The sequence below is a fragment of the Anolis sagrei genome, chromosome 10 (genome assembly GCF_037176765.1).
Source record: "Anolis sagrei isolate rAnoSag1 chromosome 10, rAnoSag1.mat, whole genome shotgun sequence".
NCBI lineage: Eukaryota > Metazoa > Chordata > Lepidosauria > Squamata > Dactyloidae > Anolis > Anolis sagrei.
Genome location: NC_090030.1, coordinates 19,194,863 through 19,221,512, shown reverse-complemented (window position 1 = coordinate 19,221,512; position 26,650 = coordinate 19,194,863). Strand labels below are relative to the sequence as shown.

General features: G+C 43.0%; 1 protein-coding gene across 1 annotated transcript in view; it reads left to right on the top strand.

Moving 5' to 3' along the window:
- TRPC5 (transient receptor potential cation channel subfamily C member 5) overlaps positions 1-26,650 on the top strand; it is a 194,884-nt gene that overhangs the window by 104,049 nt on the left and 64,185 nt on the right. The window contains exon 4 of the mRNA XM_060756189.2: positions 23,673-24,009. Coding sequence (XP_060612172.2) covers positions 23,673-24,009 — 337 coding nt within the window. The remainder of the gene's footprint in view (positions 1-23,672; positions 24,010-26,650) is intronic.

The window sequence follows — 26,650 nt, the reverse complement described above, 5'->3', positions numbered from 1 at the left end:
CACTCACCAAAAGGCGATACACTCCTTCCATTCACATTCATCAAGAGCTCTGGAAGGGGTAGAGCCATTGAATCAATGGGATCAGCATATGTTTTGTCTTGTTTAATGGCCAGTGAGGCAATGGGTCTGTTTGACTTTGTCTTGTATACATGAATGAGGGGCTACCAGGTGGGGCAGCAGGCTAAACCTTTGCTGACTTGAAAGGTTGGTGGTTCGAATCTGGGGATCTGCATGAGCTCTTGCTGTTAGTCCCAGCTTCTGCCAACCTAGCAGTTTGAAAACATGCAAATGTGAGTAGATGAAGAAGTACCGTTTCTGTGGGAAGGTAACGGCGCTCCATGAATCATGCTCGCCACATGACCTTGGAGGTGTCTATGGACAACGCTGGCTCTTTGGACCCAAAATTGAGATGAGCACCACCTTCCAGAGTTAGACACAGCTAGGCTTAATGTCAGGGGAAATCTTAATCTTTTTTACCTGGAGGAGAATCGCATGGCCAGATATCGCTGGACTTGGACTCCCAGAATACCTAGCCAACATGAGGAATGTTGGGAATTGTAGTCCAATAATAATAATAATAATAATAATACTTTATTTATATACTGCTCCCTCTCCTCGAGGAGACCCAGAGTGGTTTCCAAGTAGTCCAACAGCATCTTAACATTTTCCCATTGCTGGCATGCCTTAATTTGCTTAGGTAGCAAAAATGCCTCAATTGCTGCTCTCCATGGTGCTGAAAAAACCTATCTGTACATAAGAGTTATCCCTAGCATTCTTTGGTGCATCTCATCTGTAGAGTTGTTAGAGTTTAACTTCCATGGCTCATTGCTTTGGAGAGTTGTAATTTTTTGAGGTTTTTAGCCTCTCTTAAACAATAGCTTTTGGTACCTCATCAAACTACAGATCACAGGATTCCATAGACAAGGCAGCTAAAGCAGTGTCAGATTGCATCAATTCTACAATGTTAGATACGCTGCCATAATCTCCCTTTTCACAAATAACATCTCCAAACTCAGAATGGAAACAATGAAAGGACATTTGATTGGTCTTCTTACATAATGATGGTGCGGTGGGTTAAAGCACTGAGCTTGTTGACCAAAAGGTCGCAGGTTCAAATCCAGGGAGCGGCGTGAGCTTCCGCTGTCAGCCCCAGCTTCTGCCAACCTAGCAGTTCGAAAACATGCAAGTGTGAGAAGATCAATAGGTACCACTCCGGTAGGAAGGTAACGGCGCCCCATGCAGTCATGCCGGCCACATGACCTTGGAGGTGTCTACGCACAACGCCGGCTCTTTGGCTAAGAAATGGAGATGAGAACGGCACCCCAGAGTCGGATACGACTGGACTTCATGTCTGGGGAAAACCTTTACCTTTTCCTTATAGTCCCAAAAATAGCTTGGGAAGAAAGTTCGTTTTACGATGCCTATAATCCCTGCATACAAGATTGTGGGGATTGTTGTCTAAAAGGGCAGCTTGGGAAATAAGAATTTCTTAGTTTTGCTAGATAGATTCCAGCAAGTGCAGACAGCAATCTGGCTTCACTTGAATAATGTCATGGCCTGTTGTTGTTGTTGTCGTCGTTGTTGTTGTTGTCATCGTCATCATCATTATCATCATCCTACTTTCTGCTCTTAAACAAGACTTGAAATAGCTCACATTAAAAACAATACAATGTAAAACCTACAATACATAAAGCCCTTTGCCTGAGTTCTCCAAGTAAATATCCCAGCCGGTTGCATTATGAAGGACCAGTTCTCTCATTCTTTTAGACAGAAAACAGGAAGTGGAGTCATGGCTGTGTTTTCTCCCATTTGACTCAGAGAGGAAGGAGTGGGTGCTTCTGTGGGGCCGGTGCAAGGCGGACCCTTCAGGAATTTTCAGTCCCAGAACATTGTCTTCTTGTCAGCCTTCTTGTCAGTTTTTAATCTGCAATTTGGTCTCCGAAGTCCTGGGTTTTCAAAGCATAATGGGCAAATCTTGCAACCAAACTGGTGACAGATGAGAGCTAACATCCAGCAGGTCTTCAAAATCCATCACCTCCATATATCCAGTGCTATAGACACAACGCATTTGCAATCCAGCTGCAGGAATATCAGAAATTCTTCTTCTTCTTAAATAATAATAATAATAATAATAATAATAATAATAATAATAATAATGGGTGGGTTGTTGTAGGTTTTTCCGGGTTATATGGCCATGTTCTAGAGGCATTTTCTCCTGACGTTTCACCAGCATCTATGGCAAGCATCCTCAGAGATAGTGAGGTGTGTTGGAAGTAGGAAAATGGGTTTATATATCTGTGGAATGACCGGGGTGGGACAAAGGACTCTAGTCTGCTGGAGCTAGGTGTGAATGTTTCAACTGACCACCTTAACAATCAGGCACATCTAATCACCTCTCAACAAACGATTCCCCCAGGCACTGCCAAGCCATCAAATGCTAATTAAGGTAGTCAGTTGAACCATTCACACCTAGCTCCAGCAGACAAGAGTCCTTTGTCCCACCCTGGTCATTCCACAGATATATAAACCCATTTTCCTACTTCCAACACACCTCACTACCTCTGAGGATGTTTGCCATAGATGCAGGCGAAACATCAGGAGAAAATGCCTCTAGAACATGGCCATATAACACGGAAAAACCTACAACAACCCAGTGATTCCGGCCATGAAAGCCTTCAACAAATAATAATAATAATAATAACAACAATAAAACAATAAGGCTGACAATGTGTGCATCTATATTGTAGGATTAATGCAGTTTGACTCCACCATAACTGCCATGGTTCAGTGCTACGGAATCATGGGAGTTATAGGTTGATGAGACAACAGCATTCTCTGTGAAAGTATGCAACATCTTTCCATGATTTCTATGCAAAATGCAACTTTCAAAGGCCAGGTGTTTCTCTACACAGGTTGGGACCCCTGAGGGGGTCACGAGGGAGGTGTCAGATGGGGTCACCAAAGACCTTCAGAAACACACAGTATTTTCTGTTGGTCTTGGGGGTTCTGTGTGGGAAGTTTTGTCCAATTCTACCATTGGTGAAGTTCAGAATGCTCTTTGATTGTAGGTGAACTATAAATCCCAGCAACTACAACTCCCAAATATCAAGGTCTATTTTCCCCAAGCTCCACTGGTGTTCACATTTGGGCATATTGAGTATTCGTGCCAAATTTGATCCAGATCCATAATTGTTTGAGTGCTCTCTGCATGTAGGTGAACTACAACTCCAAAACTCAAGGTCAATGCCTACCAAACCCTTCCAGTATTTTCGTTGGTCATGGGAGTTCTGTGTCCTGAGTTTGTTCAATTCCATCATTGGTGAAGTTCAGATTGCTCTTTAATTGCAAGTTAACTATAAGTCTCAGCAACTACAACTCCCAAATGACAAAATCAATCCCCCCCCCCAACCCCACCAGGATTCAAATGTGGGCGTATCGGGTATTTGTGCCAAATTTGGTCCAGTGAATGAAAATCCATCCTGCATATCAGATATTTATGTTATGATTTATAACAGTAGCAAAATTACAGTTATGAAGTCACAACAAAAATAATGTTATGGTTGGGGGTCACCACAACATGAGGAACTATATTAAGGGGTTGTGGCATTAGGAAGGTTAAGAAACTTTAATCTACAGTGTAAGATGAATGCAGCTTGATACCACATTAAGCTACCATGACTCAATGTTATGGAATCCCAGGAGTTGTAGTTTGGTGAATCACCAATGTTCTTTGACAAAGGCATTGTAACACCAAACTTTTGACTTTTGCAGAAAATGATGGAATATTTATTTTAACTTGTCTTAGTCTTAATGTAATGACCAATACTAAAGTATACCATTCATCCCTTGATGTTGTCATAGCTACATCCTTGAGAGGACATGCAGCCCATCTCATAAGTGGGCATGACATGCATTGGCGAGTCCCCCGCAGTGTCCTATTGTATAATGGCAATTCCTGTTGCACAAATCCCATTGGCTTCTGGTGCACAACAGTGCAATGGATCCCACAGGACAATATTGCTTCCATTTGCACCAGGACTGTGGCGCAGCTGGCTGGGAGTCAGCTGCATTAAGATCACTACTGACTAAAAGGGCATGAGTTCAAAGCCAGCCTGGGTCAGAGTGAGCTTCTGACCAATTTTGTGTAGCTTGCTGTCAACCTTTGCAGCCTAAAAAACATTTTGGTATTTGGGAGTTGTAGTTGCATCTGTCAAGTAGGAAATTTAGGTACCACTTATGGGGGGAGGCAAATTTAACTAATTTACGAGGCCATAAAAATCTTCAGCAAGCATGCAAAGAATGAGGAAGTACTCCATCAGTGTCACAAATGGTCAGTGAAGGAACAGGTCCCCCGGTGGCCAGAATACCCTCAAGAAAAGCTGGAATGTTAAATTGCCTCTATGTCTGTCCATATATGTTGTGTGTCTATGGCATTGAATGTTTGCCATTTATATGTACATTGTAATCTGTCCTGAGTCCCCTGCGGGGTGGGAAGGGTGGAATATAAATACTGTAAATAAGTAATTAATAAATAAATTTGTGTAGTTATACCTTTGCATCCCTCCTGTGACCACAAAGAATTGGACAAAACCATAATTCACCTTTATGTGATCATGCCAGAGCGCAATGCTGTAAATACCTAACAGGATGCCAGCCAAGATCTGTTGCCAAGAATGCTACTGCAGTGTTTAATTCATGCTCTTTGCATCACAATGGAAGTTACACCACCGGGATTTATTACAGAGTACAACTCTGAATATCATTTTAACATTTCTGCTTGTTGCATTAATCCCCACAATACCACTCTTAACGTGTTATGTCCTTAAAACTTGTCATCTGTGGTCAATAGAGGAAAGCAGTGCTTCTGAACAGAAATGTCCTTCTCAGGAATAAAAGAAAATAAGGTGAGCTTTTGGTTTCAGTCATGTCATGACCCAAGGTGTTGTTGTTATTTTTATCCTGACGGAGTGATTGGTGGGACATAAGAAGCAAAAGGTTGGGAACAATTGCTGTAGAGGACGGCATTCCATCATGAGCATGGATGTCAGATGCAGTCGCTTTCCCAAATTTGGTAGTTCAGGATCTGATCAATAAGGCACAAAGCTTTGGAAAGTTATTTCTGGATTATTATTTTTTCATGTCAGGAGCAACTTGAGAAACTGCAAGTCACTTCTGGTGTGAGAGAATTGGTCGTCTGCAAGATGTTGCCCAAGGGACGCCTGGATGTTTTGATGTTTTACCATCCTTGTGGGAAGCTTCTCTCATGTCCCTGCATGGGAAGCTGGAGCTGACAAAGGGAGCTCATTCATGCTCTCCCTGGATTCGAACCTCCGACCTATCAGTCTTCAGTCTTGCTGGCACAAGGGTTTAACCCATTGTGCCACCGGGGGCTCCTATTTTTGAATGATGGCTCCCAGAATCCCCAGCTAGCATGGCCATTGGGGATTCTGGAGTTGGCCGTCCAAGTTTCACATTGTACTTCTTCACTGGAAGGTCTCCAAGGTTCAAGTTTTTTTTTGTGTTATGAGATTTATTTTAATTGCTTGTATTGTATTGTTATTGCTTGTATTGCTTGTATTGTTGTATGTGGGCTCGGCCTCATGTAAGCCGCACTGAGTCCCATGGGGAGATGGTAGCGGGGTATAAATAAAGTATTATTATTATTATTATTATTATTATTATTATTATTAAGTTCTAGTGAGGCATAATGTTGTCAAGCAGTCAAATGTGAATGATTGACCCTCCAACTTGACCCTTCTTGCCCTTACTTGGCTTTCCTGCTGGAGGTTGTACCCAGAAATGGTACTCGGCATCATTGATAGAAGCTGCCATATTGCTTCTTCCATTGCAATTGTTGTGGAACACCATTGTTGGAAGTCAAAATGCCCCGGAGTGTGGTGGATGCTCCTTCTTTGGAAGCTTTTAAACAGAGGCTGGATGGCCATCTGTAGGGGGTGCTTTGTATGCAATTTTCCTGCTTCTTGGCAGGGGGTTGGACTGGATGGCCCACGAGGTCTCTTCCAACTCTAGGATTCTATGATTCTAAGGCTCGCTTTGGCACCAGGACTTTTGGCAGTGGCCCAAGGGTTCTTCATGCTGATACCATTAAAACTTTTGGGTCAATCTTTAGAATAGTTGCATTTGGGGGGGGGGGGCAAGCTGGCTTTGGGGAGACTCTTGGTCTTGTGGTCCAAAAATAGGAATTTCTCCATCATTTTCCACTTTGCAGCTGGGAAATATGAATGCAAGTCAGCTCCGGATGATGCTGACGGAGGAGGTACAAATGAGAACAATGACTAGGAGAGGACATTGAACATGGCAAGGAGACAAATGATCCTGTAGCAATTCTCTTCAGGAAAAGGGTGAGCCAAGGAGAGTGATTCATCAGAAACCAATAGGGATTCCGGTGAGAAGAGCCATTTTGATTTCTGAGTGCGGCGGCGGAGTCCTCATTGTTTTGCTAGAATCCCTTGCTGCTTTCCCTCATTTCATCCACTTCTCTGCTGTCCTTCTCTGAGGTTTATCAATCCGTCACGGTGAAGCTATGATTCATCTGGACCCCAAATGAGCTAGCCTGGATACCAACTGCTGCAAGACTGATTTAGCATTTTCGAACCATGAAACCTGCATGGGATTTGCTGATTTTGAAAACAGGCTAAGTTTGGTACGGATGCTGAAGCTGGATGGCAAAACAAGGGTTCTTCCACCTTCAGATTTTTCCTTTCCAAGCCAGTTTGCAATCCTGGATGTAGGATGGAGAAACTCTTTCCTCTTGCTCTACATCTAGGCAAAGTATGGCCCATGGGCCACATATGGGCCACCATTTTTGGCCTGTTCCTTCATCTGAATTATAGTCTGGTATCTGTTGGTGGTCTGTTATCCAAGTACTAACTAGGGCCAACTCTGCTCAGATCCCAACATTAGATGGGATCTGGTGTGTCTAGGGCAGTGTTTCAACCTGGGGGTTGGGGGGTTTCAGAGCGGTTGCCAAAGACCATCAGAAAATAGAAAAGGCTGAAGATCTCTCCACCTGTCCTTTGAAGGTTTCTCCGAGAGTAAAATGAGTGAGGAGGAGGAAGGAGATTCAGATTGGAATAGAGGCATTAAGAGGATTACTCGAAAGCAGGAGTCAGACGAGGAATGTCCCAGAAAGAAGATCCGGGACATACTTACTGCTCCCACAGAGGAAGAGGATTTCATGGGTTTTTCGGGGAATGATGGGTCTGGGAGTAGTGGGGATGAAGAGGAACCACTGGATTGAACCAAGGTACAGAAGATTCAGAATGTGTGTACTCAACCAACGTCCAGTGACACTTTTGTGGGGTTTTCTGGTGGCGGGGATTGGCAATCTGGTGATACTATGGAATCGTGGGGAGACCTAAGTCTTGACAAGAGGTGGAAGAGTTGGAGGGATGGACATTGGCATTCAGCTATAGAGGCTAAGCCAGCTGATAGTGATGAGGATGGGGTGGAGGGCAGCTCATCATCGGATGATGAGCTATAAGATAAATGTAGGCACTGGAATGATAGAACTTTGCAGTAGGCAAAGTGTTGGTTTTGTGCCTTGGGTCTTGTCGCTGCGGCTTTCTTGTTGGGCTTGGGTCCTGGATCTGCAGGTTGCTGCTTACTTCATGTACTGACCAGCTTGGATTCTCGTAAGTGTGGATTTCCCCTCTCCTTGACTTCGAACTGTCTTTGATGATGATGCTGCCTTTTGGACTTTGGAACTTTCAACTGGGATTTCTTCGACTTTGGACTGCTTCTGGGTGATGGTTTCTCTTCACGTCTCTTTGTTTGCTGATTATTGATTTGGCCGGGGTAGTCCATGCCTTGGTCACCTCTAGATTGGCTTACTGTAATGCGCTCTACGTGGGGCTGCCCTTGAAAACGGCTCGGAAATTCCAACTGGTTCAACGGGCGGCGGCCAGGATGTTAACTGGCGCGCCTTACAGAGAGAGGTCAACCCTCCTGTTTAAGGAGCTCCACTGGCTGCTGTTTACCTACCGAGCCCAATTCAAGGTGCAGATGCTTACCTACAAAGCCCTAAACGGGTCGGGACCTGCCTACCTGCATGACCACATCTCCGTTTATGAACCCACGCGCTCCCTTCATTCATCCGGAGAGGCCCTGCTCGTGATCCCACCTGCGTCGCAGGCGCGTTTGGTGGGGACGAGGGACAGGGCCTTCTCTGTGGTTGCCCCCAACTTTGGAACACCCTCCCCAAAGACATTAGACTAGCACCCACGTTGGCAGTCTTTAGGAAGAACTTGAAGACCTGGCTATTCAGATGTGCCTTCCCAGAATAGGATAACCCCCAGCATTATGTCCCAGAAGCTCTTTATTAGAGTTAAGACTCTCTGCACATTGCACTTGCCCAGAATTCCAACATACCACCTCTCACACCCAGCACTTTTTAAATCTGTATCCATCACTTGGTCCAGCCCTGGTTTTATTGCGTAATAGTGTAATGTTTTGTTATTGCTTATGTTTTTAATTTGCTTTGTATTGTATTGTTATTGTCTGTTGTTGTTGTGTTGAGGCCTTGGCTTTTGTAAGCCACATCGAGTCCTTCGGGACATGCTAGCGGGGTACAAATAAAGTTTAATAATAATAATAATAATAATCTTGAAACTGTGTGATTTTGGTGTGTTTTGGAAGAACTCTTATTTAATCTGGATTTTTGGCCTGTTTAATCTGGTTTATTTTCTAAGTTTGTTTTTCAAGCTGCAAATTGCTGCAAACTTTGAGTTTTGACCAGAAGCACTGAAGCAAGTGTTTCTGAGTCCTGTTTACTTTGCTTTAATAAACTATTGTTTTGGACATACTCCTGTGTCTGGCTCTTTAAGGCATCTGGGTTCCGACAGGAGGTCTTCAAACAAAACTTAGATGGTCCTATTTCAGGAATGCTTTAGCTGTGCCGTCCGACCTGGCAGAATGGGGTTGGACAGGATGGTCCTTGAGGTCTTGTGGGTCTATGATTATTTACCTGTCTCCAGTCAGTCTGCCTGATGCATGTTCTTAAAGGCACACTTTAGCAGGCATTAGTTCTGGGAAATAGGTGTAAATGGGGTAAGAAGAATATATGCCTTAGGAGAACATGCTGTTTGAACTGAGATCAGGCCAGCCTCCTGTTTGTTTCTGTGGGAAGGCTAATGGAATCTACCTGATGGGTAAGAGGCTGCCTGCTGTTGTCGGTGAGTCACTCACAAAGGAAAATGTTTGGCAGAACAAGAAAGGGAAACAATGCGATGTCAGAGCAAATGTGCCAGAGAGTGGTCATCTGCCATTGGTCTGAATGGCTTACACAGCAGCTACACTAACTAGGTGTTTCCGTAACATTTATCTTCATTCGATAATGTCTTAAACTTGTTGTCGTCTTCCATAGTGAATTGTACTATTTTGCAAACTATAGATCCCTAATGTGTTGTCGAAGGCTTTCACAGTCAGAATTACTGGGTTGCTGTGAGTTTTTCGGGCTGTCTGGCCATGTTCCAGAAGCATTTTCTCCTGACTTTTTACCCCCAGGTATCCTCAGATATTGTGGACCTCAGGAGAAAAGCATCAGGAGAGAATGCTTCTGGAACAGGGCCATACAGTCCGGAAAACTCAGAGTAACCTATAGATCATTAACTTCACACATATACCTTATACCAGAATGGTAGCCATGTAACCTATGGGCCACAAGTCACCACAAGTCCAATTTGTGGCCAACAAGCCCATTTGCTGATCATAGTTTTACAAGGACTTTTGCTTTCTCTGCTAAAGAGGTGTCTGAAACATCACCAAACTACAGCTCCCAGAATTCCATAGCATTGAACCAGACTTACTTAGGTGATCTTTCATAGCCCTAGGATGATGGTCCTTCAAGTGTAGTGTCTTGGCGATGGGAGCCCTATTCTTGATCCTCACGATCTCCTGCAGTGAGGACATTCATTTCCAGGTGGAAGGTGGTCCTGGTCAGGGTTGGCTTGATGCGCCTTCCTCTTGCCATGTTTCTCTCTTTCACCCTCCATTTGTGCCTCTTCAAATTCTACAGCACTGCTGGTCACAGCTGACCTCCAGTTAGAGCGCTCAAGGGCCAGGGCTTCCCAGTTCTCTGTGTCTATGCCAACATTTTTAAGGTTGGCTTTTCCTGCCCACCAACATTCCATTTTCCATTCTTGAGTTCGGAGTAGAGCAACTGCTTTGGGAGTTGGTGGTCGGGCATCCGGATAACATGGCCAGTCCAGTGGAGTTGATTGCGGAGAACCATCCAGCCTCTGTTTCAACAAGCCCATTTTCTGATCATAGTTTTACAAGGTCTTTTGCTTTCTCTGCTAAAGAGGTCTGGTGCCCTGCCAAACTACATCTCCCAGAATTCCATAGCATTAAGCCAGACTTACTTAGGTGATCCTTTGCAACCCAAGGATGATGTTCTTCCAAGTGTAGTGTCTTGGTGATGGGTCTGTAGGTGGCTGTGGAGCCCTATTCGTGATCCGCATGTTCTCCCACAGTGAGGACATTGGTTTCCAGATGGAAGGAAGTCCCGGTCAGGGTTGGCTTGACACACCTTCCTCTTGGCACGTTTCTTCCTTTCATCCTCCATTCGCACTTCTTTGAATTCTGCAGCACTGCTGGTCACAACTGACCTCCAGTTGGAGCACTCAAGGGCCAGGGCTTCCCACTTCTTGGTATCTATGCCACAGTTTTAAAGGGGTGTCAAACTACATTGATTCAACAATGTGGATGCACCCTGGGTGTCATTTTTGTGTGTGTTACTTTGGATTTTTGTTGAAAAGGTTTCAAAGGACCATCTTTTAAAAAATCCACTCAAAATGGCATCTGACATTTTAATCCTCCAAAAGTTACAAGGAAAATAACCAGCAAACATTACTCATCACTCACCAAATGACAACGGGAATCAATACTTGTCCTACTCTTGTCGTCTCCTGAAGCAACATGCCATAGGTAACATAATTACATCTAGCGTGTTGTGTCCAAGTGCTGACCTTACACTCTTTCTTCGTTTTTCATCCAGAGAGTTCTTTTGACACTTAATAAAACATGAAATATGAAGGGTTCAAAGACCAGCATTCTGGTAGGAACTTACGGGAACATAAGGGCCTCTGACTTTATATAGATCTCATTTTGAATACTACTCATTTCCCCTTTTTGAAAAAACTCTTGACAGCCCAGCAATTGTTAAGACCTGCTTTTGCCATTGTCTAGTTGACTTCAACTTATGAATGAGAGACCTCCAAGTCTCTCCATCCTCTACAGATCTGCTCAGGTCTTCCAAAGTCAGGATGGCTTCCTTGGTTGAGTCTCACCACCTACAATGCAATCTTCCTCTTTTCCTACTGTCTTCTACCTTTCAAATTATCATCATCTTTTCTAGTCTTCTCATGATATGGCCAAAGTATGATAGCCTCAGTTCAGTCAGCTTCTAAGCAGAGTTTAATTTTCTCTCAACAACAACAACAACAACTGGTGATCCAACCAGTTATTTGCCACAGGCATTGGAACTCGTACCACAAATACCATCTGCCTGTGACAAAGAACTGGTGGGATCACAAGCCTGAAAAAGTTACAGAAAATGAACACCACAAGCTACTCTGGGACTTCCGAATTCAGACTGACAGAGTTTTGGAGTGCAAGATTCCTGACCTCACAATGGTGTTAAAAAACAAAGTATGGATTGTCAATGTTGCAATCCCAGATGACAGCAGGATTGAAGAGAAACAACTGGAAAAGCTGACACAATATGAGGATTTAAAGATTGAACTGCAAAGACTCTGGAACAAGCCAGTCAAGGGGGTCCCAGTGATGACTGGCACACTGGGTGCAATGCCTAAAGACGTTGGCCTGCACTTAAACACAATCGACGCTGACAAAATTACCACCTCTCAGCTGCAAAAGGCCACCCTACTTGGATCTGCACACATTATTCACTGATACATTACACTGTCCTAGACACGTGGGAAGTGTCCGACATGTGATCCAGTACAACAGCCAGCAGAGTGACCTTGTCTGCTGTGGACTCATCTTGTTGTGTTTCAAGTAGTAGTAGTAGTAGTAGTAGTAGTAGTAATAATAGTTGGCACACTGGGTGCAGTGCCTAAAACCTTGGCCTGCACTTAAACACAATTGGCACTGACAAAATTACCATCTGTCAGCTGCAAAAGGCCATCTTACTTAGATCTGCATGCATTCTTCGCTGATACATCTCACAGTCCTAGACACTTGGGAAGTGTCCAGCATGTGATCCAATACAACAGCAGCAGAGTGTCTGCTGTGGACTCATCTTGTTGTGTTTCTAATAATAATAATAATAATAATAATAATAATAATAATAATAATAATAATAATATACTTTATTTATATTCTGCTCCATCTCCCCAAGGGGACTCAGGGCGGATTGCAGAACACAGATACAGCAAACATTCAATGCTGTTCTACAATGAACAAGGACAGACAATACATAAACAGAGCTATAGGTTTTTCCTTCTTTTCAATCTCCGGCATCTGGAGGCTGTGCTCGACTTTGGCCATGGGGATGGGGGGTGCTGTTGCTCCATCTTCTGTGCCGAGGAGCTTTGTTGTCTATAGACGTCCTTCTGATTGAATCGCTGGCATGTCCTTACGAGCGCCTTTTATTTTGTCCCCGCTTAAAGCAGTACCTATTTATCTACACACATTATTATCAATTTATTTGTCTTTTTAGTGGTTTTGATCTCCAACAATCTCTCCTCCAGCACCACATCTCAAATGAGTTGGTTCTCTTCCTACCCAGCTTTCACAACCATACATGGAAATGTGAAATGTGATGGCATAGACAGGTCTAATTTTGTTGGTGATATATCTTCATGCTTGAGGATCTTGTCTAGTTCCTTCATGACTACCCTTCCAAGTCTTGAACTTAATTTCTTGACTGCAGTCTCCATTCTGATTAATTACTGGAAAAATCTTGAAATCTACAATGTCTTCATTGTCTACTTTAACATAATATAAATAATCTATGGTCAATTTTTTTTATTTTCTTCATCACAAAGATTGCAGGTTCAAATCCGGGGAGTGGCATGAGCTCCTGCTGTTAGCCCCAGCTTCTGCCATCCTAGCAGTTCAAAAACATGCAAATGTGAGCAAAAGGTACTGCACCGGCAGGAAGGTAATGGCACTCCATGCAGTCATGCCAGCCACATGACCTTGGAGGTGTCTATGGACAACGCCGGCTCTTCCGCTTAGAAATGGAGATGAGCTCCACCCCATAGAGTTGGACACAACTGGACTTAATGTCAGGGGAAAACCTTTACCTTTACCTACCATAACATAACCGAAGAGCCCTGGTGGCGCAGTGGGTTAAACCCCTGTGCCGGCAGGACTGAAGACCAACAGGTCGCAGATTCGAATCTGGGAAGAGGCGGATGAACTCGCTCTATCAGCTCCAGCTCCTCATATGGGGACATGAGAGAAGCCTCCCACAAGGATGATAAAAACATCAAAAAATCATCCGGGTGTCCCCTGGGTAACGTCCTTGCAGACGGCCAATTCTCTCACACCAGAAGCGACTTGCAGTTTCTCAAGTTGCTCCTGACATGACAAAAAAAAAACACCAAAAAAACAACCTACCATAACAGAAGCAATGAAGTTCTAACTGCTCTCAACTCTTGGGAGAAGGAAAAGGTGTGGATGCTCAGTTGGAGAAGGCATCCTCATTTCTTTCCTTCTCCAAGTTGAGACCAACATATTCTCCATTGTCTCCCAATTCCCTCCTTTCTCCACCAGTGAGCATCAGGGTTTGATGGCGAGTGGGTTGTGGGAGGATGTGAAACCGCAATTGCAGTGCTTATGTGCCGATATGGGATCCAAGCCCAAGTTTGATTAATACTTTTCTGCGGTGATGGAGTTTTGTGCATAATTTATCTGACCGGCCCCAGGGACGCCCGCAAACCAGAACTGTTCTGTAATGTCAAACAGTTTGGATAAGGGGAAGCGCCATCTATCTACATTAGCAGCGACAGAAGGGAAGAATGTACCTTCGGATAATTGAAAAGGTTTTGAATAATTAAGGTTTGTGGTGGTGAGGAAAGCAGAACAAAGTGATGTAAAAAGAAAATTGGCAAATATCCCTGCCCTCGACAAGAAATACCAGAAGAAGTCCTATGTCTTTGTAGTCTTCATATTTTAATGTATTTCTGTATATGCATTTCAATGGTATTCTGTTTTATCTGGGTTTTGCCTGGGTTGTACCTCACCTTGAGTTGTGAGGAGAGGCAGGTAACAAACAACAAAAACAACAAAAATAATAACTACAACATCATCTTGGCTGCATAGGGTAAATCCTGGGAGTTGAAATTTTATTAGATAGAGAAGGCTAAAGGCCTTGTAAAACTGCAACTCCCATTACTCTATGAATAGATGGATTTTATTGGTGAAGTTGAGATTTTATGGACCGTAATTTGAACTCATTTGGAGGATGTTTTAAACCTGGCGAACTGTTTTCAATGTACATTTATAATCATTTAATGTAATTACTAGCCGTCCCCTGCCACACATTGCTGTGGCCCACATGAGGGTTCTGTGTGGGAGGTTTGGCCCAATTCTATCGTTGGTGGGGTTCAAAATGCTCTGTGATTGTAGGTGAACTATAAATCCCAGCAACTACAACTCCCAAATGTCAAGATTCTATTTTTCCCAAACTCCACCAGTGTTCAAATTTGGGCATATTGAGTATGCGTGTAGAATTTGGTCCAGATCCATCGTTGTTTGAGTCCCCAGTGATCTCTGGATGTAGGTGAACTACAACTCCAAAACCAAAGGACACTGCCCACCAAACCCTTCCAGTATTTTTTGTAGGTCATGGGAGAACTGTGTGCCAAGTTTGGTTCAATTCCATCGTTGGTGGGTTTCAGAAGGCTCTTTGCTTGTAGGTGAGCTATAAATGCCAGCAAGTACTACTCCCAAATGACAAAAAAATTTTTTTGAGTGAAGGACATACATTGGGTTGTTACGTGTGTTGTGTCCAAATTTGGTGTAAATTCGTCCAGTGGTTTTTGAGTTCTGTTAAACCCACAAACAAACATTACATTTTTATTTATATAGATGTATATTATTGCTGTTTTTATATTGTATTGGCATTGAATTGTTGCCTGCTGGTAGGCGAGTCCCTCCTCGCAGGTTGAGAATGGGACGGAATATAAATGTTCTAAATAAATAAATAATTCTATGGCAGTGTTTCTCAACCTTCCTAATGCTGCGACCCCTTAATACAGTTACTCATATTGTGGTGACCCCCAACAATAAAATTATTTTTGTTGCTACTTCAGAACTGTAATTTTGCTACTGTTATGAATCATAACCTAAATATCTGATATGCAGGATGCATTTTCATTCACTGGATGAAATTGGGCACAAATATCCGATATGCCGAAACAGGCCCATAGCCAGGAGTTTGATTCGGGGGGGGGGGGGGGTGAGTTTGATTCGGGGCGGGGGGGGGGCTGAGGATCTACCCTAGCAAACCTTTTGTATCATTATCCCAATACCCCCATGCATATGGGATATATGGGTGATCAGATCATGATATGATTTTTTTTTTGTCGTGTCAGGAGCTACTTGAGAAACTGGAAGTCGCTTCTGGTGTGAGAGAATTGGCCGTCTGCAAGGACGTTGCCCAGGGAATGCCTTGATGATTTGATGTTTTTATCATCCTTGTGGGAGGTTTCTCTCATGAGTAGCTGGAGCTGGTAGAGGGAGCTCATCCGCCTCTCCCCGGATTCGAACCTGTGACCTGTCAGTCTTTAGTCCTGCCGGCACAGGGGTTTAACCCACTGCACCACCTGGGACTCCTATGATATGAATAAACATAACAGTTTAAATAATGTTCCAGTAAGGCCTTCTCGTGGACTATGCTGAGAATTTGGGGGGGGGGGGTGGAGGCTCTCAAGCCCCCCCCCCCCACTACATGCCCAAATTTGAATACTGGTGGGTTGGGGTGGTGGGTGGGAGATTGATTTTATCATTTGGGAGGTGTAGTGTCTGGGATTTATAGACTTAACCTAGACTTAAAGAGCATTCTGAACTCCATCACTGATGAAATTGAACCAAACTTGGCACACAGAACTCCCATGACCAACAGAAAATACTGGGAGGGTTTGATGGACATTGACCTTGAGTTTTGGAGTTGTAGTTAACCTACATCCAGATAGCACTGTGAACTCAAACAATGATGGATCTGGTCCAAACTTGGCACGGATACTCAATATGCCCAAATGTGAACGCTGGTGGAATTTGGGGAAAATAGACTGTGACATTTGGGAACTGTAGTTGATGGGATTTATAGTTCACCTTCAATCAAAGAGCATTCTGAACCCCACCAATGATAGAATTGGGCCAAACTTCCCACACAGAACTCCCATGACCAACAAATATACTGTGTTTTCTGATGGTCTTTGGCGACCCCTCTGAAACCCCTTTGCGCCCCCCCCCCAGTGGTCCTGACCCCCACATTGAGACATATTGTTCTAAAGGTAGATGCATCACCACCTTTAGAAGAGGAAAGAGGTTTCAGATGTTTGATGCAGTGATAGTAATTCCATAGTCTAATTTCAGCAATACAGCACCTACCATTCCATATTATAGAGCCATGGCAGTTCAAGTGGGGTCAAACAGCATTAATTCTGCAGAGTAGATGCACCCCAAGGTAAGGTTAAAAGTTGGATATAGAAAGAAGATGTAGACCTCCCAGTTTATACAATGATTCGGTTCAGTGATGCTGTGCTCCAAAGTGTATTTTGAGGAGGCCAATTGAGAAGTCGTTTTGTATTGAATCCTCTCCGCATTCCCTCTACAGGCAAATGTTGCAAAATGCATGAAGATGCCTCACGGTTGTAGGATTTCTAGGTCACCAAAATGGCTAAGATGGTAGGATTTGCCTATATCCTTCTGGATTCTTTCCATTAAAGAGATTATTCTCCTTCTTAATGAGATTTTCTCCTCCCAAACTGAGCATTTCCTTGCGGTTTTCTTGATGGCACAGCTCAGCCGACTCGCTTCTTTGCATTTGGTACAGAAGACGAATTCTCTGCAAAACAGAGTCTTCCCCAGGTTTCCATTTTTTCTCTCTCTCCTGGTTTAACAGATTGGTTTAGTCTTCCAACTCTACCTGATCATCATAACATATATAACAAAATGAGATGGCGGTGCCAGCTGCTTTGGTACAAGGCGAAAGTACATTGTCTCCTCACTGCTGATTATTGAGCATGTATAATTAATGCATTGTAATTTTGCTGTTGCTAAAATAAAATGGGGAGGAAGGGAGGGGAGCCAAACCAGGAATGGAGACATCACTGTAGCTTTAACCGCTTGTGCTTTTGCCTCAAGCCTGATAAACCGAGGAAAGAGAAAAGCAAACCTATTCAGCAATTTTTGAGGCTTCTTTATTTTGCTCGGTGCAAAACGTGCCACCAATCATTAAGCCGGATCTATACGGCAGAGTCATGTGAGAAAGCAATATATGTAATGTTCACGCTCTTCCTTCCTTCCTTCCCGGGGGCAGGAAGAGAAAGATTAGAGAGAAGGATGGAAATTGCATTTAGGATGGAAATGGGTTGAAGAATAGTTTTGTCAACCATCAAGGCCCCTTGGCTCATATTCCCCAGAATGGAGATGCATGCTTGAAAACCATCCCAATTGGGAAGGAATAGTCCAGATTAATCTTCTGCCATCCCAGTTTTTCAGCTACTTTTAAAATGTCCTGTTTTCTGTCTGCTCACTTTGCTCCTCCCTCTTTTGTCTTCAGCTTCCTCTAATTGCTGCAAACTGAGTTTGAAGTGCAAAAAGAGAAGTGAGAGGAGAGGAAAAAGGAAGGCAGATTTTTGCCATTTTTAAGGACAAATTACCACAGTCTTTTCTACCTCATGCATGCTTCCTCATTCCTCACTTTTATGGTCTTGGTAGCACACAATTATCCTGCTTTTAATCTGTAACAGGTTGAAGTGTGGAAGTAGACCAAACAATAGCCTATGAACTACAACCTAGCCTCACTGATATAAATGGAACCCCCATTGGTGCAATGGGTTAAACCCTTGTGCCAGCAGGACTGAAGACCGACAGGTCAGAGGTTCGAATCTGGGGAGAGCATGGATGAGCTCCCTCTGTCAGCTCCAGCTTTCCATATGGAGACATGAGAGAAGCCTCCCACAAGGATGGTGAAACATCAGAACATCTGTGTGTCTCCTGGGCAGCGTCCTTGCAGACAGCCAATTCTCTCACACCAGAGGCGACTTACAATTTCTCAAGTTGCTTCTGACATGAAAAAAACAAAAACAAAAAAACCTGATATGAATACCAATAGATATCTTGGAGAGCAGAGATAACAAATTCCAAAAGAGCTCAATAATAATAACAACAACAACAACAACAATAATAATAACTTTATTTGTATTCCGCCCTATCTCCCAGAGCAGACTCTGGACGGATTCCAACATAACAATGGCAAACATTAAATTAACATAAAATCCCAGAAAAAACCCACATATGAAAGTAACGTTAAAATCTAACATCAAATTAAAACCTAACACCAGTAAATTAAACCTAACATCAAAAAATTAAACTACACATTGTCAGATAAAATTCTATAACATAAATAAATACAATAAATAGAACACCACAAAGCTAAACAAAACACCCACATTTGTGTATAACAGCCAGCAAGGGTTCACAAAACAGTGCCCGGGTTGGTTTGTAAGAGGAGATGTGATCAGTCAAATAGCCTGGACCCGAGCCATTCAGGGCTTTAAAGGTAATGACCAGCAATTTGTCATTACCATGGCTGAACTGCATTGATATGCAGCCCCAGAGTTAGGAACATCCAACTTATAAACAATTCAGAGTTACAAACTGGCCTCTCCCCTCTTTCCCTGCCATGAAATCTTAGCTCTGAGCCAAAGCGTGTCTCCACGGCTTAAACAACTAAGGTGGAAAATGAAGGGGCCTGATTCTGTTAGGAATTGTGGGAGTTGAAGTCCAAAACACCTGGAGGGCCCAAGTTTGTCCATGTAGATGCACTCAATGGTGCTTCAATGCCTTCCCCACTTCCCCTTCCAACCTTCTACTTTCAACACTTTCTGTGGTCTTGATCTTGAAGGGAAACGCCTATTGACATGGTTCTATATCAGCGTTTCTCAACCTAGGGGTCAGGACCCCTGAGGGGGTCACAAAGGGGTGTCAGAGGGGCCTCTAAAGACCATCAGAAAACACGTATTTCTGATTGTCTTTGGAACACAGTGCTCTCTGGAGGTAGGTAAACTACATCTCCCCTAAATCACTGTGAATTCCTCCCAAATCCCTCCAGTGTTTTCTATTGGTCATGGGGGCTCTGTGTGGGAAGTTTGGCCCAACTCTATCTTTGGTTGGATTCAAGGGGCTCTTTGATTGTAGGTGAACTATAAATCCCAGCAACAACAACTCCCAAATGTCAAGGCCTATTTTTCCCAAACTCCACCAGTATTCATCATTGCTTGAGTGGATGTGGGTGAACTACAACTCCAAAACCCAAGGTCAATGCCCACCAAAACCTTCCAGTATTATCTGTTGTTCATGGGAGTTCTGTGGACCAAGTGTGGTTCAATTCCGTTGTTGGTGGAGTTCAGAATGCTCTTTGATTGTAGGTGAACTGTAAATCCCAGGAACTACAACTCCCAGATGACAAAATCAATTTGCCCTCAACCCCACCAGTATTCAAATTTGAGCGTATTTAGTATTGTGCTAAATTTGGTCCAGTGAATGAAAATACATCCAGCATATCAGATATTTACATTACGATTCATAACAGTAGCAAAATTGCAGATATGAAGTAGCAATGAAAATAATTTTATGGTTGGGGCTTACTACAACATGAAGAACTGTATTAAGGGGTCGCGGCATTAGGAATGCTGAGAACCACTGTTCTATATCCTTCCGAATCATAGAACTTTTAAGTCAAAGGAGGTTGCGTTTCAATGACCGGAGAGTAATTCAATTGCCATCCAACTGTGAATTGCACTTTTGATGATGGCTGTTTTTTTTTTTTTTAAGAGTGAGTCTTGGAAGGTTTCTCATCCTCTTTGGGTTCATTTCCTCCCAAAGACCAAACACTTAAGAGACGATATTGTTGTTTTCGATGGCAGCACACACACATATATTTCACTATCTCTTCTTTTTCCTTTTCCGGCGATAATTTTGTAAGAAACTCCTGAATGAAATATGAACCCTCTTAATTTTTAATCAGGCAGAGTCAGATTTGCAAAAGGAAATCATTTCACTGAGGATAGACTCAGACGGTACTGGTTTATGGTGTTTGCAGACTTTTTTTTGCATGTATGCGCATGCACTCTCTCACATAATAACGTTTCTATTAAAAATACTGCATTGCAATATTTGAAAACACAATATATATATATTTAATGACTAGCCGCCCCCTGCCACGAGTTGCTGTGGCCGACATGGGGGTTCTGTGTGCGAGGTTTGACCCAATTCTATCGTTGGTGGGGTTCAGAATGCTCTGTGATTGTAAGTGAACTATAAATCCCAGCAACTACAACTCCCAAATGCCAAGATTCTATTTTCCCCAAACTCCACCAATGTTCACATTTGGACATATTGAGTAATCGTGTAGAGTTTGGTCCAGATCTATCATTGTTTGAGTCCACAGTGATTTTTGGATATAGGTGAACTACAACTCCAAAACCAAATCCTTTCAGTATTTTCTGTTGGTCGTGGGAGAACTGTGTGCCAAGTTTGGTTCAATTCCATCCTTGGTGGGGTTCAGAATGCTCTGTGATTGTAGGTCAACTATAAATCCCAGCAACTACAACTCTCAAATGTCAAGATTCCATTTCCCCCAAACTCCACCAGTGTTCACATTTGGGCATATTGAGTATTCATGTAGAGTTTGTACCAGTTCCATCATTGTTTGAGTCCACAGTGATCTCTGGATGTAGGTGAAGTACAACATCCAAACCAAAGGACACTGCCCACCAAAACCTTCCAGTATTTTCTGTTGGTCATGGGAGTTCTGTGTGCCAAGTTTGGTTCAATTCCATTGTTGGTGGGGTTCAGAATGCTCTTTGATTGTAGGTGAACTGTAAATCCCAGCAACTACAACTCCCAAATGACAAAATCTTTTTTTTTGAGTGAAGGACTTACATTGGGTTGTTAGGTGTCTTGTGTCCAAATTTGGTGTCAATTCCCCCAGTGGTTTTTGAGTTATGTTGATCCCACAAACGAACATTATAGTTTTATTTATATAGATGTGTGTCTTCAAGTTGGCTTATGCCAGAATTTAAAACAGAACCTAAAGGCCCATCAAGTCTATTTTAATCTATGAATCTAAACCTACATTATTATGCATGATTTTAATGTGATTTAATTTTAGGTCTTTGTCATTTAATCTATGTGCTTTAATGATATTGTTTTAATAATAAAAATAAAATAAAATAATAAAATAAAAACATTTTTGTGCCCCACCTTGAACCTTAAGGAGAGGTGGGTAAAAGATAAAATTGATGGTGGTGATGATGATGACCCTATCAATTTCACAGGCTTTTAAAATGCAAGGAATCCTCAGTGATGGTGGTTAATAGCCCTATATTAGTAAGGTGGAAGCACAATTTTGCACCTCAGACCATCACATCATAAATGGTTACTAGCTGGTTAATAGCTTCTATATTAGTGGGAGCAAAGTTCAATTTTGGACCTTACCATCTCATCCTAGATCACTGGCGAATAGTGGCTTCTATAGTAGTGAGGTGGAAGTTCAACTTTGGTGCCCAAACCATCTTATCTTGAATCAACAACAGCTAGCAGTTTCTATATTAGTATGAGCTAAGGATAGGCTCTCAAACTTGGATAGCTACAAAAGGCTCATCCAAGATGCTGAAGTTTGGGCTCAGAGTTCAGCACCTTGGATAGTTCCACGTTAAAAATGGCAAGGAATTTGCTGTCCACCAACACAGAACCTTCCAGCTGTCTCTGGCATAGATGGAAATTTGATCCAACCTGTTGTAGATCAGCCTGAGGCTCCTGAGGCTGTTGTGTGCATTGATAATTTAGAGAGGATTGTGGAATTGCCTGTGGGATTTCCTGGGGCTTGAAGTGATGAAAATATTAGCCAGGGGAATTATGCCTCTTTCTGTGCAAAACCTGGCTTGGAAAGTGCAGGGCTTCAAGGTCAGTCAGAGGAGCCAGAAACTGCAACATTAGATAAGGAGTCGGGCGAAGACCTAAGTGATATCGTCGTCATCATCATATTTAATCACTTATTAATCGCCCTCCATCCGAGAATGCTCTAGGCGATTTACAGCTAAATTGTAAAAGATAAAATACATATATACAGAATTTTAAAATTAACAGAGATTGAATGCTCTAGTAAAAAGCCAGGTCTTAAGTGCTAGAGTAAAAGGCCCTAAGTCACGCATGGCTCTCATGTAGGGCGGCAAGGAATTCCATAAGGCAGGGGCAGAAATAGAGAAAGCCCTGCGTCTGGTACTTTCCAAGTGCACTTCTCTAGGACTCGGTATATAGAGTAAGTTGCGTTGGGCTAGTCGTTGCGACCTCTGATGATGGGAGAAGGAGAGGCGGTCCCTAAGGTACAATAGACCTTGGCTGTAAAGAATTTTAAAGGTCAGAACTAACATCTTATACAGGCCACGGTACTCAGTTGGAAGGCAATGTAAATGTTGCATATGGAAAGCTCTCATGGAAAAACAGAGCTACGGAGATCAACAAAAGTCTCCATTTATAGATCAGAGCAGAAAATAGGCAGCGCCAGTCAGAGCGATTACATGGGAAAGTGGGAGAGAAAATTTATTTATTTATTTATTTATTTGCTGTATTTGTATACCACCTTTCTCAGCCAATCGGCAATTCAAGGCGGTTTCCAACAAATCAGTACATAGAAAAACATAATACAGATTAAAACATTAAACAATAAACACAACAAAAGCAATAAAAACATCATTAGCGTCTCATTATTATCAAGCATTGTCCAGTTCCATTGTCAAATCTTTCGATTTCCTATATTAGCTACTCTGCATTTGTAAACACTTGCTCGAACAGCCATGTTTTAACTTGCTTCTGAAACGTTAAGAGGGAGGGAGCAGATCTAATCATAAAATTCATGGGAAAAGATATGACTTCACGAGTGCCTTTTAATTAGCAAGTTGTTTACCTAAAAGTTAGTTCAGACAATGTAGTTCCCAAGTGAGGAGCTAGGCCTGAGATCACTGGTTCTTGATTCAAACCTTGGTTTTGGATTGAAGTATTTTGGAAGTTTCCATGTTCCTGTTTTTGGGGTTCCTGTTCAAGTTTTATTAAGTATACCTTTTGCTGGTGGGCTTAAACTGTTCTGGTGACTTTGGGATATTCCTGGATTGTGTTGCCTTTAAATCTGTAAAATATATTTGGATTCCTGTTGGATTATCACCTATTTCTAACCTTTTTGGATCTTCGTTCTTTATTCCCAATTTTTTCCTATAGTTTTAATGTGTTTCTACAACAAACTGCTTATGTTCTGGACTCTTATGTGGTACTGTGATCAAAGATGTTCTCAGGCCTGGGGTGCAACACAGCCCGGGATTGTTCTTGTTAGGAGTGTCACTCTGTGCTCTGCAATGTTGTCACTCATTTTGTTCACCCTTCCTCTCTCGCCCCAGTTTGTTGCCCAGCCCAACTGCCAGCAGCTGCTTGCAACGCTTTGGTACGACGGCTTTCCCGGATGGCGGCGGAAGCACTGGGCAGTCAAGCTCTTGACCTGCATCACCATTGGACTCCTCTTCCCTGTGCTTTCTGTGTCCTACTTGATTGCGCCAAAGAGCAGGCTGGGACTGTTCATCAAAAAGCCATTTATAAAGTTTATCTGCCACACGGGCTCCTACCTGACCTTCCTCTTCATGCTCCTCCTCGCCTCGCAGCACATCGTCAGAACTGACCTCCACATGCAGGGACCTCCTCCCACCGTCGTCGAATGGATGATCCTCCCCTGGGTTTTAGGTAAGTCCAGGGATGCAAATGTGAGTTGGGGCTTAATGAGAACTGCATGCAGATCTGTGTTGTTGTGGAGGCTGCTATTTCTGTGCAAATCATGTTGACGCCCATATTGCAGAATGTGGTTTAATTTCTTTGATGTTTTGGAAAGGCCTGACTGCTCCGAGTTGCCTCTGAGCTGAGAGGGGCAGTATATAAATGTAGTAAATAAATAAATAAATAAAATGTACAGATCATAACCTTTTGGGAAACGAGAATCTCCGTAGCCTTTTTTGGAGAAAAATGGCATTCACAACCATTTGGAAACCATAACTCTTCCAGAGAAGAGTAAAATAACCACATGTACTCATGCAAGGCAATTTGGTTTTTCAGTTGTTAGACTGATAACCTAGTTGTCTCTGATCTGTTAGGAAATAACAGTGATTTGACACCACTTCAACTGCTATTGCTTAATGCAATGGAATCCTGCGAGTTGTAGTTTTACAATGTCTTTGCCATCTCTGCCAAACAGTGCTGGTGCCTCCCCAAACTACAACTCAAAAGTGTGATTGTTGCAAGTGGCCACCTTGATTCTTGATTGGAATTTAATAGCCTTGCAGCTTCAAAGCTTGGCTGCTTCCTGTCTGGGGGATCCTTTGTTGGGAGGTATTAGCTGACCCGGATTGTTTCCTGTCTGGAATTCCCCTGTTTTCTTAGAGTTGCTCTTTATTTACTGTCCTGATTTTATAATTTTTTTTAATGCTGGTAGCTTCAATGCAATGGACTCCTGAGAGTTGTAGTTTTACAATGTCTTTGCCATCTCTGCCAAACAGTGCTGGTGGCTCCCCAAACTACAACTCAAAAGTGTGATTGTTGCAAGGGGCCACCTTGATTCTTGATTGGAATTTAATAGCCTTGCAGCTTCAAAACTTGGCTGCTTCCTGTTTGGGGGAATCCTTTGTTGGGAGGTGTTAGCTGGCCCGGATTGTTTCCTGTCTGGAATTCCCCTTGTTTTCTTAGTGTTGCTCTTTATTTACTGTCCTGATTTTAGAATTTTTTTAATGCTAGTAGCTTCAATGCAATGGACTCCTGAGAGTTGTAGTTTTGCAATGTCTTTGCCATCTCTGCCAAACAGTGCTGATGTCTCCCCAAACTACAACTCAAAAGTGTGAATGTTGCAATTGGCCACATTGATTAGAATTTAATAGCCTTGCAGCTTCAAAGCTTGGCTGCTTCCTGTCTGGGGGGATCCTTTGTTGGGAGGTGTTAGCTGGCCCGGATTGTTTCCTGTCTGGAATCCCCCTGTTTTCATAGTGTTGCTCTTTATTGGTTTTAGAGGGTTTTTTATGCTGGTAGCTTCAATGCAATTGAATCCTGGGAGTTGTAGATTTACAATGTCTTTGTCATCTCTACCAAACAGTGCTGGTGCCTCCCCAAACTACAACTCCCAGGTTTCCATAGCAATGAGCCATGGGAGTTCAAAGTGGGGTCAAACTGCCTCAATTCATTAGTGTAGATGCACTTGTACTTATTTTTGTGGAAAATTATTAATGTTTCACTCAGAATTTCCAAAGCCATATATAGGTTGAGCATCCCTTGTCTGGAAATCTTCCTCTGAGGTATTATTGGCATAGGAAAAAAATCAAACCAATTAGTCTGCCGCATCTTGTGCACCCTCACTTCCGCTATCCGTGCGCTTTGCTCTCCCTTTCTAAAAATGAAGGATTGGAAGGGAAGCTTCCAAGGGAGGAGTCTGCACCTCTATGGATGGAAAAGGCAGGCATATCCCTGCAAGCAAACTGTTGCTGACCTGAGCCCTGTTTCTTAACACCTGCCTCCAAGTTGAAATTGCACGAAGGCCTTTGAGGGAAACGGTGTGGATTTTGGGGAAAATAATGAGCCGAGGACGAGATTGTTGTGAATAAGCGGGTGGCACCTTTTGCGTTCATGTTTCGTCTTGCAGCTCCCATCTCTCCTCTTGAAAAAGGTTGCACTCCTTGCAGTTGAGCAAAAGTAGGATGGGGTTATTGATTGAACGGAAAGAACAGCCACGTTCATGGCAGGCAGTCACTATAGAAACCGACCTAACAAGGCTTACTCACAATAAATGTAACATATGGGGTTCTTCGGCGGCCGTTAATCTACTCATTTGTCTGCATTAGTAACGAAAGTGGGGCAGAAAGGTAAAGAAATTAAGGTGAAGGGGAAGATACTGAAATATTTATTGTTGTGACTTCAAGTCACCTCCGACTTTTGGCAACCCCAGAGCTTCCTTGGCAAGTTTTGGCAGCTAAAAATACCAATGGGTTGTTGAAGGCTTTCGTGGTCAGAATCACTGGGTTGTTGTAGGTTTCTTCGGGCTATATGGCCATGTTCTAGAGCAGTGTTTCTCAACCTGGGGGTCGGGACCCCTGAGGGGGTCGCGAGGGGGTATCAAAGGGGTCGCCAAAGTCAATCAGAAAACAGTATTTTCTGTTGGTCATGGGGATTCTGTATGGGAAGTCTGGCCCAATTCTATTGTTGGTGGGGTTCAAAATTGTCTTTGATTGTAGGCGAACTATAAATCCCAGCAACTACAACTCCCAAAGGTCTATTTCCCCCAAACTCCACCAGTGTTCATATTTGGGCATATTGAGAATTCGTACCAAGTTTGGTCCAGATCCATCAT